General features: G+C 39.0%; 1 protein-coding gene across 1 annotated transcript; it reads left to right on the top strand.

Moving 5' to 3' along the window:
• The first annotated feature begins 9269 nt into the window (after nucleotides 1-9269).
• On the top strand, nucleotides 9270-10917 carry LOC147347254 (olfactory receptor 2J3-like). Its single transcript, XM_086370543.1, has one exon. It carries the CDS (start codon nucleotides 9352-9354, stop codon nucleotides 10276-10278), a length of 927 nt encoding a protein of 308 aa, XP_086226669.1. The 5' UTR covers nucleotides 9270-9351; the 3' UTR covers nucleotides 10279-10917.
• The last annotated feature ends 1238 nt before the right edge of the window (nucleotides 10918-12155 follow it).

Here is a 12155-nt window from a genome sequence, read left to right as displayed (position 1 = left end):
CTTGGGATCATGTACCACCTTACCCAGCCTCAAGATCCAAGACAAGCACATTCTATATAGTTCTGCTTTGGAAATAATCCAGCAGAAGTGATTCATTTTGGGTCAGTACCACATAGTTAGAAATGCTCCTTAACTGACTCAATCCCTGATTAATCTCAGTTTTCATAATGAAATGTTTGGTTCCTATTAGTCAAAGGAAAACATCTGAGACACTATCAGATATTTTACCTGAAACAATACAGTGCCTGGCATACAAAAAAACCTCAATGAATATTAACCTTTGTTATTCTGAAATCATCATTTCAAAATTCTTGAATAGTAGATACAATTTATATAAACTGGTCATTTGTTTGTAGAGATTTCCCATTGCTTTCCACAATTCACCCATAGCCTTTTCATCAAGCACCTAATATTTAGCTGGGTGATGCCTTAACATAGCTCAGCAGAAACTATGTTATCATTTGTTTGGAGTAAAATTTACAGGATAATCTAGGCATTTGCATTACCCAACAGTAAGAGATATGCCTATTTCCTGAGAAATAATTATTTTAGAACAGCTTATAACAATTTTATAACTGCAAACTGAGTAAATCCTTATAGTCTTCATATAAGGAGAAAAGATAAGGAGATAAGGAGATAGATAAGGAGAAAAGAACTGATTAAAATAATCTCCAGAACTGAATAATGCTTTTGGTATTGTCTATCCATGTGCACATTTTAATCCACTGTTTTCTACAACCCTCTTTTCTTTTAAGACATCAGTTATATCACATACCTTTAATCCTAATATTTGAAGAAAAAAGTAGATAGTATTTGCTTTTGATGAGCCACTCCCAATTTTTGTCTAAACACTCTCTGTATAACCTCCCAAAATTCAGAGGATGTATATCTCCCTAATCCTCTTTTCTAAGAGGAAGATTTTGTTGTAATCAGGGCCACGTCTGATCCCAGGATGATTGTCTTCTCAGAGAGCACTCTGTCCCTCCTAGCCATGCTCTCAAGTACACACACACACACACACACACACAACACATGCATGTGTGGGTGCGTGAGGGCTGTGCTAATTACATGATGATATATTTGAACTTTTCTCGCCATGAAAAAAAAGGGTATATGAATATGTTACACTTCATTTCTTCTCCCTGTTCTGAATCCGTATCCTGTCTCTCTTGCCCAGGAGACATATTCTCAGAAGTATGTCAGGAAGTAGTTTGATCCATCTCTCAGGGATTGCCATGGACACATCTGTCTCCATTTGTTGGTGAATATGAACATTTAGGAAGCAAAATAAATAAATATAAGAGGTAATGTAGGGACTTTCATCGTGGTACAGTGTTTAAGATTCTGCACTTCCAGTGTAAGGGGTATGGGTTCAATCCCTGGTTGGTAAACTAAGATCCCACATGCCTCAGAGTATGGCAAAAAAAAAAAAAAAAAGTAAAACAATAGTAAAAGTACATCAACAGTAAAATATAATGAATAACCTATATTATATGTAACTGCTATCATAGAGTGCATACACAATGTGATATTAATTCTGTGGAAATGTACTACTGAAATCAAATATTTATGTGACCACTCTATGCTATTAATATTACTATGAAATTCTCAGATTTAAAATTTTTGTTTGAATTAAACCAAGTAGTCATCCAAAATAATTATGAAAACAACAAATAACTTTCATATCATATTATATCAATGCAGTTAGTATTTATTTTGATTATTATAAAACATTTTAGTAAATCTTAATAATCTTCCAGATACACAAGAGTTCACAAAAGTATCTATTTGTTTCTGTCAAAAGTAATTAAAAAAAACCTCAATAGTCAAAGGTATATATTAAGATGATGAAAAAAAGTAGATGATACTTAATACTAATTGTTTAAATGATTTAAAAAGTGGATAAGGTACTGAATACCTATCAGTGACATGATCTAAAGGGAAGTGAGAAAGACTAGGAGCAGGAAGTTGGCATTTGGATATAAATTCTGCTTCTTGCAGCCCCATTAGATGAATTATGCATAGGAAGAGAACAGATGGTGGAATAGGAGGATGGGGAAACTCTCTCCCCTAATGAATGCACAAAAATTATATCTACATGTGGAACAATTCTTACTGGAAACTAACTGGAGACTGGGAGAAAGACTCCTGTACAACCAAGGCTATAAGAAATATCCACATGGAAGCCAGTTAGGAAGAGAAGCAGTAGGTCAGGACCTGTACCCTTGGGATGGGACTCAGAAGAAAAGAGAGATTACATGGGCAGAGATCCTCCCCAGGGAGTGAGTGGTTCCAGCCAGATACTGGGCACCCCAGCTCTGTGTTCCTTGACAGAGAAGATGAGCCCCTTTGACTGATTGGAGAACTTGTGAGATTAAGAGAAGGGCTGTGGGAAGCTTGGACTCCACTCCTTAGGAGCCGTGCACACTTGCTTGCTCCTAAAGCAGTGAGGAGAGAGAGGATTGAAAAACGGCATGAGTGACTGACCAGTTTCCCAAGACTGCCCCCCAGGCTCATGTCCCAGCCTGAGCCTAGGGAACCCTCCAACTCTGCTTGCTTCAAGATGCAGCTCCACATTTCCATATTCCATACTTTCCTCTCTCTCTCCTCTTTCTGGGATCCCTATAAGGTGAATGTTGGTACCCTTGATGTTGTCCTAGAGATTCCTTAAATTGTTTTCACTTTTAAAGAGAAAGGCGTTTCACTATTTATTTAACATTTAAGTCCTTACACTGTATTTTTACAAGCTGGTGAATATTGACAAATTATTTCTCTCACAGAACTATAACCACATGTTCCCAGACAGTATAAATATATGGTTTTAATCAATTACATAATAAAACAAATTGTCAAGTATCAAATATTAAGTTACCCAGCTCCAAAGGCATATAAAATATTAAATGTCTGCTCAATTCATTAGCAGAAACCACTTTTTTTGTGTGTGTGTGTGAAAGAGGTTGGGAATCACACTTCAAACAAAAATAAGTTGGTAAACAACTTCGGACAAGTATGGGAAAATTACAAGAATTTCAGAAATTTTATGATTAAGAATTGTTTTAGCCAGAAGTATTTTTTAATGAATAAAATTCCTTTTAATTTCACATAAATTACACCCACCTTGAAAGTGAAAGTGTTAGTCGCTCAGTCGTGCTCAACTCTTTGTAATCCCATGGACTGCAGTCCACTAGGCTCCTCTGTCCATGAGATTTTCCAGGCAAAGATACTGGAGTGGTTTGCCCTTTCCTTTTCCAAGGGATCTTCCTGCCCCAGGGATGGATCCTGAGTCTCCTGCACTGCAGGCAGATTCTTTACCAACTAAGCTACCAGGGAACACCCACCTTATTTCTCTCTATATGGTTCTGATTCAAAGTTAGAGTTATTATAGATATTTCCTCTCTAAAAGGTTATTCCTTAGTATTTTCTAAGGAATTTATTCAACTAATATTTATTTAAAAAGTAACACTAATCATTGGTTTTTCAGGGATTCATACGCACACACTAAAGACATAACGGTAGACTTGACACAAAATAGATAGGAAATTCATTAAATACAGGGGAAGCGTAGTGTCTGTTGAAGATGGTTAGCAAAAATAGCTACCTTTTTCTCTCTCCACACCCTCTGCAATGTGTATGATTAAGTGCACATGCATAAGTGATATGTTAGTGTTTCTCAAGTGTTTCCTCCCTTGAATTTTGACTGGTCCTGTGACTTGCTTGGCTAATAGAACGTGTGTGGTAGAAGGGATATTGTGCTGGACTTCAGAAGTGTTGCATGCTTCCACTCTCTCCCTTGGATCCCCATGATCTTACCATGCGAACAAGTGTTAGCTAAAAGATAAAGCACTATCTGAAAGGGGGTTCATTTACCTTAGTAAGGAGTCATTCAACTTCTGAATTTATGAACGAGTCCTTACTATTCAGCACCACCGTCAAAAGGCCAGCTGAGATCACAGATGCCTTCTTTCTCAAGAATAGTGTTGTAAGTTTCTTCACACACTCTTATTATTGTGGTAACTTCACATACTCTTATAATTGTAGTAACACTTTGCTGACAATGGTCCGTATAGTCAAAGCTGTGGTTTTTTCAGTAGTCATGTATTGATGTTAGAGTTAGACCATAAAAAAAGAATGAGTGCAGAAGAATTAATGCTTTTGAATTGAGGTACTGGAGAAGACTCTTAAAGTCCCTTGGACAGCAAGGAGATCGAGCCAGTCAATCCTAAAGGAAATCATCCCTGACTATTCACTGAAAGGACTGATGCTGAGGCTCCAATATTTTGGCCACCCAATGCGAAGAGCTGACTCATTGGAAAAGACCCTCATGCTGGGAAAGACTGAGGGCAGGATGAGAAAGGAGCCACAGAGGATGAGATGGCTGGATGGCATCATTGACTCAGTGGAAATGAGTTTGAGAAACCTCCATGAGATAGTGAAGGACTCTGATGCTGGAAAGGCTGAAGGCGGGAGGAGAAGGGGATAACAGAGGATGAGATGGTTGGATGGCATCACCAACTCAATGGACTTGAGTTTGCGTAAACTCTGGGAGTTGGTGATGGCCAGGGAAGCCTGGCATGCTGCAGTCCATGGCGTTGCAAAGAGTCGGACAGGACTGAGCGACTGAACAACAATACATACTCTTATTATTGTGGTACTTCTTAAGTTCCTCTATACAGTTGTTTAAGTTTGCATTAATTTGATTGTGTGTAATAAGAAATCTCATGTTCTTGTATATGAGTTCCACAGGATCTTGGTGGTTCATTTGAAGCATGTCAATTTAGTTAAAAAATGCTCGATTATGAAAAAATTTAAAAATTGAATAACAGAAATGATGGAAAGAAACTGAATCTACTTCAATATACTCCACTTGAAATACTCAGTGCTTTAGAGTATGAAGTTGAGAGGAATGGGAAATGAAATGACCCTCCTAACAAGAAGCAACAATTCTTTGGTCCAGTAATACTAAGGTGATAGAAATGAAGTGCGCTGAGGTTTACTCCATCCAGGTCAGAAGTCTTGTAAAAAATGCTCTGTGAATTTCAGTTCAGTTCTTCTGTGTCCAGGTTACTCACTGGGAGCTTCTTATTGGAGTGGTAGTGAATTTCTACAAAACACTTTTCTGCATAGAGGTCGTGCTGTGCCTCGCAATAGTCTCCACTGCCCTTCAGAAACTTCATAAATGTGTGATGGAGAACACCACAGAACTGAGGAATATGTCTCCTCACTGAGGGCTGTGGCCTAACTATACATCCTGTCCCCAGGTGGTGGTGACACAGGTGGTGGCGGTGGCAGGGCAGGGAGGAGGTGGTTGTCACAGGGTGGTGGTGGAGTTTTTGGCTTTGACAGGGGTGTTGGACTCCATCCTGCAGTGAGCAGCACTGAGAAGCTCATTTTTTGAAATTCTGTTTTCTTTTTGCTGGTCTCATTTGGTGATTTTAAAGTAATCTTTCAAATCCCTTATGTATTTTTCTTTATCACCTAGTCTGCTGTTTGTTTCTTCTGCTGCTGTTGCTAAGTCGCTTCAGTCATGTCCGACTCTGTGCGACCCCATAGAGAGCAGCCCACCAGCAGCTCCCCTGTCCCTGGGATTCTCCAGGCAAGAACACTGGAGTGGCTTGCCATTTCCTCCTCCAATGCATGAAAGTGAAAAGTGAAAGTGAAGTCGCTCAGGTTGTCTACTTGAAAGTTATACAGTCGTGTCCAACTCCTAGCGACCCCATGGACTGCAGTCTACCAGGCTCCTCCATCCATGGGATTTTCCAGGCAAGAGTACTGGAGTGGGGTGCCATTGCCTTCTCTGGTTTGTTCCTCCTAGTGTGTTTTAAATTTTAGTTATTGTATGCTACAGTTCAGACTTGTTCTTTCAAATTTTTCTATTTTCTTGGTAAAATTCTTACAGTTTTCATCTTTTCATCCATTTTTCATCTCATGCTTTCCATTTATTCAGTTAGCATTCTTATCACTAATGCTTCCAACGTTTTTGTTGTTGTTCAGTTGCTCAGTCATGTCTGACTCTTTGCAACCCCATGGACGACAGCAAGGCATTGTCCTGTCCTTCACCGTATCCCGGAGCTTGCTCAAACTCATGTCCATTGAGTTGGTGATGCCATACAACCATCTCATCCTCTGTCGTCCCCTTTTCCTCCTGCCTTCAATCGTTCCCAGCATCAGGGTCTTTTCTAATGAGTCGGCTCTTCACATCAGGTGGCCAAAGTATTGGAGCTTCAGCTTCAGCCTCAGTCCTTCCAATGAGTATTCAGTATTCAGGGTTGATTTCCTTTAGGTTTGACTGGTTTGATCTCCTCGCAGTCCAAGGGACTCTCAAGAGTCTTCTCCAAAACCACAGTTCAGAAGCATCAGTTCTTCAGCGCTCAGCCTTCTTTATGGTTCAACTCTCACATCCATACATGACTACCAGAAAAACCTTAGCTTTGACTAGATGGACCTTTGTTGGCAGTAACATCTCGGCTTTTTAATATGCTGTCTAGGTTGGCCATAGCTTTTCTTCCAAGAAGCAAGCATCTTTAATTTCATGGCTGCAGTCACCATCTGCAGTGATTTAGGAGCCCAAGAAAATAAAGCTTGTCACTGTTTCCATTGTTTCCGCATCTATTTGCCATGAAGTGATGGGACTGGATGCCATGATCTTAGTTTTTTGAACGTTAAGTTTTAAGCCAACTTTTTCACTGTCCTCTTTCACTTTCATCAAGAGGCTCTTTAGTTCCTTTTGACTTTCTACCACAAGGGTGATGTCATCTGCATAACTGAGGTTATTCAATTCTTTAGTAAATTGTTTATTTCATCTCATTAGTTTTTTTTTTTTTCCCCAGGAGTGTTCTCTTGCTTTTTCAACTGAGAAAAATTACTGTATCTTCTCATTTTGCTTAACTTCCTCTGTTTTTATGAAATTAGGTGAAACAGTTACCACTGGCAATCTTGAAATAGTGTACAGATTTGGCAGTGTCCCTGTACAATTCGTGTGGGTGCAGTGGCTTTTGGGGGAAAGCTGAGTTTGATTTGAATACAAGACAGATATTTCTTCAGAGTGTGCTGGCAGGTACCACCTGGTTAGGAGGTGGGGTTAGAGATGAAGGGGCTAGGGCCAGAGCCAGGTGTGAGCCAAGACATCCTCTCTGCTCAGTTGCTATCACCACCCTATTTAAGGCAAGGGTGGGTCCCATGTTGCTGGAACAGAAGCCCTGAGGGTTGAGTTAGTTGGCTCCATTCCCTTATAGTGTGTGTTCCTCTCCCTTCCAGCACTGGCCCCCTCAGCCCCAGAGGGGAGCAGTGCTGGAGTAAGAGAGGCTGGGGATGTTTATTTGGCGATAGTCAGTGTATTGGGTGTGGTGGTCTGGCTGCCATCAGAGATCTGTTCTGCTCATGATGTGCTGCCTGTGTAAGTGCCCATAATGGCTGCCCCCTCCCTGCTCAGAGGCCATTTGGTTTTTCAGCTGCCTCAGCATTCCACACTCAGCTTTTCCCTCCGTCATGGCAGCCCTCCCTCCAGTGTGCAGCTGTGAGTGTTTGCTCAGCTCAGAGTGGGGCTTGCAGAAGGGCATTCTAGGGAAACCAATCAGCTAACTGGTGGTTTCACTTGGTCCTTTCCACCCTGCTTTGGGAGAAAGCAGGAAACTGTTCTAACCTAGGACAACTCCTTGAAGGGCATTAATTGCTACTTTGGGATTTATACTCCCAGTGGCCTCAGTCAGGGAAAACAAAACACAGTATTCTTTTGTTTCCATAAGGGCTCTGTTTGCTCTAGGAAAAGGGGTCCATTCCCTGACACAGTATATGCTCCAACTAGTTCCTCCTTCCAGATAAAATGAGATCTTTTTGGTAGACTCAGGATCCTTTCTTGTGTTGTAATGGTAATCATAGTTATTTTCAGTCTCTGCTTTCCTGTACTGATGTAGTAGATTAGAATACATGGTGTAGGCAGACATTTATATTGGTGATTTCAAAGAGATCATTGGCCCACAGATAAAGAGGCATGGATTGGGCAGACAAATACAGGGAATCCTCCATAATGTTGTATTTCAAAAATAGAGAAGAGATATTTCATTCTACAGCCTATGAAAGCAACCTTTGATGAGGTCTTTATTTTCCTTTCTTACTGTAAGTAGAAATTTAATCCTAAATTTCCTACCAGTTTTCTACTTACATCAATTTTTAAATTAAAAAAAAATTTTTGGTCTCATATCTTATTTTTAACTTCTATAAGAATACTGAACGATGGGTCATGCATGAGATAAATATATCTCAGAGCTGCTACTCTTTAAAATTAATGTATTATGTTATTCATGCAACTGTGTAAGGAAGAAGAAAATTATATCTGCATCAGAAGAAGCAACAAAAGCATCTGGGTTTATATTTCTCATGATATACTGTCTCATTCTAAAGAAACATTTAAAAATCTGAAATTTTCCTGCTGCTGCTGCTGCTGCTAAGTCGCTTCAGTCGTGTCCTACTCTGTGCGACCCCATAGATGGCAGCCCACGAGGCTCCCCCGTCCCTGGGATTCTCCAGGCAAGAACAGGAGTGGCTTGCCATTTCCTCCTCCAATGCATGAAAGTGAAAAGTGAAAGTGAAGTCGCTCAGTCCTGTCCGACTCTTAGCGACCCCATGGACTGCAGCCTACCAGGCTCCTCCATCCATGGGATTTTCCAGGCAAGAGTACTGGAGTGGGGTGCCATTGCCTTCCTATTACCCCTCAAATGGCAGTGATCTCTAAGTGATGTATCTTTGTAATTCACTCTTGGACCATTGCTATATTTTGATTCAGCCACAGTTAAGTTCATCATCCAGGGGACGCAACCACACCCTCTTTGAGGAGGTCTGAACTGTAGCCTTGAGCAGGAAGTGCCTCTTTCCAAGCTTGTCCTTTCTTGGATACTGTCCCTTGGGCCAAGACATTATTTAGAGTTCTAACAACATTAAAAAAAAAATAGTTCCTCTCCTTTTATAGCTTAATAATTCTTTATAATAAATCTTATGTTTAATTACAAAAAGTTTCTTTTAGGCAATTTGCTATCTGATTATCATCCATGGTTTCTGAGCTGTAGACAGTAGTCTAGCGTAACAATTAGTTAAAGACTAAGAGTTTTAAAGCCTAAATCAGACTTACAAGTGTGAGGCTAACTGTTTTTAATGTGCCTGTTGAAATTCAAGTATTTGTCTACTGCTAACATCTTTTTCAGGAGTTGTACTTATAAAATACAAGCAATTAAAAGACCCCCAAAGAGGTAACTACAGGTGGCTCCAATGTGCTTTTTTTTTTTTTTTTTTTGCTTTTGCAGTATTTCTTTAAATTTCTAGGGTATATATATGGTACTTGCCTCAGATAACAAGTAATGAATGACCACGAGAAAAATGAATGCAACCTCTGAAGCCTACTTTGTTCTACTGGGGTTTTCTAATTGGCCTCATCTGGAAGTAGTTCTCTTTGTGGTTGTCTTGGTGTTCTACTTGATGACATTGACAGGCAACCTGTTCATCATTATCTTGTCATACTTGGATTCCCATCTCCACACTCCTATGTATTTTTTCCTCTCAAATCTCTCTTTTCTGGATCTCTGCTATACCACCAGCTTCATCCCTCAGTTGCTGGTCAACCTCTGGGGTCCAGGAAAAACCATCTCTTACACTGGTTGCATGATTCAGCTTTATTTTGTCCTCGCACTGGGATGCACAGAATGTGTGCTTCTGATGGTGATGTCCTATGACCGTTATGCAGCTGTGTGTAGACCCCTGCACTACTCTATCCTCATGCACCCTCGTTTCTGCCATCTGTTGGCTGTGGCTTCTTGGGTAAGTGGCTTTACCAACTCAGCACTTCATTCTTTCTTTACATTTTTGGTACCCCTGTGTGGACATCGCCAAGTGGACCATTTCTTCTGTGAAGTTCCAGCACTGCTTCGACTGTCATGCATTGATACCCGTGCTAATGAGCTAACTCTCATGGTTACAAGCTCCATTTTTGTTCTCATACCTCTCATCCTCATTCTCAGCTCCTATGGTGCCATTGCCCGGGCAGTGCTGAGGATGCAGTCAACAACTGGACTCCAGAAAGTCTTTGGGACGTGTGGAGCCCATCTTATGGTCGTATCCCTCTTTTTCATTCCAGTCATGTGCATATACCTCCAGCCACCATCAGGAAATTCTCAAGATCAGGGCAAGTTCATTGCCCTCTTCTATACTGTTGTCACACCTAGCCTCAACCCTCTAATCTACACCCTCAGAAACAGAGATGTAAGAGGGGCCGTAAAGAGACTAGTGGGGTGAGGATGGTCTGTTTATACTGGTGACATGAATGGTAAAATGGAATATCTCTTCACCAATGGTTTTTCCAGTCATCCACTCATCAATCTTTCATTCACTCAATTAGCACTTAATGAAGGTGTACACTCACAAGGTCACAAAGTTCGTGGTAATAGATATGAATTAGACACAGTCTGTCTTAATACTAATCATTCTTTAGTGGTGATAACAGCCATGTAAAAATGGATCAAACATGAATATTCAGGTTTTAGTGCACAAACATAATAAAAGTATAATTTTCTTAATTGAAAATGAAGTATAGAATTTATTATAAAAATTGACAAAATTCAGGTATAATTCCTTAAAAAAAACCTAGAATATATTGTTTAATTTCTTGCTTTGTAGGCAGAATTTGTTATTCAATTTGTCTTCCATCTTTGGTCTAACGAAAGACATTTTGAAAAACTTTACATGTTTTCTCCAACATTGTTATTCTTTTTTTGAATGCTAGTTAATATTGAGAGGAATTTTGGTCTGTATTCTATAATGTCCCATTATCATTAGTAACAAAGTGACTTGCATGAGTCGTAACAAGAAGTGCTCTCAGTAATGCAGCGGAAGTAAGCGTCTCATATTTCTCTCTTTTTCAAGTTAGTGAGAAGTGTAAAGGAAGGGAAAATAAGTTTAAAGCTGTGCTATATAGCTCATAAAGTAATGGTCATCGTAGGCTAGGTATTGTTAAGTGAAATAAGTGCTTGTAGCACCTGCGTAATCCAAGAAGCAGTAAACAGTATCTAAAGCGACCAAGTGCTAGGCTCTGAAAAGTGTATTGATGAATCCAATGGGTATTTGAAGGAATTACTTGAAAATATATTGGAAAAATTTTATGATAAAAGCTATATGAAAATGGTAGTTTTTTCTTTTCTAAGCTCGATCTGATTTGAATATTTGTGGTTAGAAAGTTCATATGAAAATTAGCATGTATTTTTCAAATAAATAAATAAATGCACTTTGAATTAAAGTAATAGTGTTGTTTCCTATATTATTAATACCATCTCCATCTGAAGTAAATGTACTATGTATATAACATTTTAAACTGCACCATATTGAGATTATTGAGATAAAAAATGGAATAAGGAATAAAGTAAAATCTTGGCAACACCTGAGTTTTGTATGGTTCTTAAATGTCTGTTTTAGTTTTGGGGGCCTCTAAATTTTAGATATGATTGATTCAAGCCCTTTTCCCTAAATTATTAAAAAGAAAAATGTCCCACATCTTTGTCTCAACTTCTCGTGTGGCTCTCATGTACGTTGATTCTGATGTCTGTGTCTTTGCCTTTGTATGTCTGTGAGTTGTTTACTCTAACTAGCAATAAACAATAATATGGGGTATATACATTTGTCCTTAAGCTACTTTCCAAGAAATGAAGAATCAAGAATCATGTCTATAAAAGAACTTTTAGTAAATAATTGGGGCCACACAAAAGAACAATCACAGAGCAAAAATCTTTTAAGAACTTACAAGATATAGTTTAGTTCTTTGAACCACCTTGTACTTATGGAATTCTTATTGTTTGTTATACCTCATACAGTACCAGAGTATCTCACTATCTAACTTGAAAAAGCTTTGAAATTTCCCATTTCTTCTTTTCCTTTTATGCTTGAAAAACACAGAAATATCTTTTTGTATGTGTAGACTATTTTTCTTGAAATGTATAAATTTAGTGTTTATGGTTTTGAATCCTAGCCATGTTACTGCAATATTTATTTGTAATCTAAAATAAAGATTACTTTCAAAAAATTCTCCCAAAGATCACCACAGATACTATTGTTTATATTGCTTGTATTTTCATACTTCTTACATGAAACTTTTTTTATCAGAGGCAGGATATAAGTATGTT

Source organism: Bos grunniens, chromosome 23 (assembly GCF_055505025.1).
Source record: "Bos grunniens cultivar Pamir isolate PY7600 chromosome 23, Bosgru_T2T1.0, whole genome shotgun sequence".
Taxonomy (NCBI): domain Eukaryota; kingdom Metazoa; phylum Chordata; class Mammalia; order Artiodactyla; family Bovidae; genus Bos; species Bos grunniens.
This window is presented reverse-complemented; position numbering and strand designations above follow the sequence as displayed.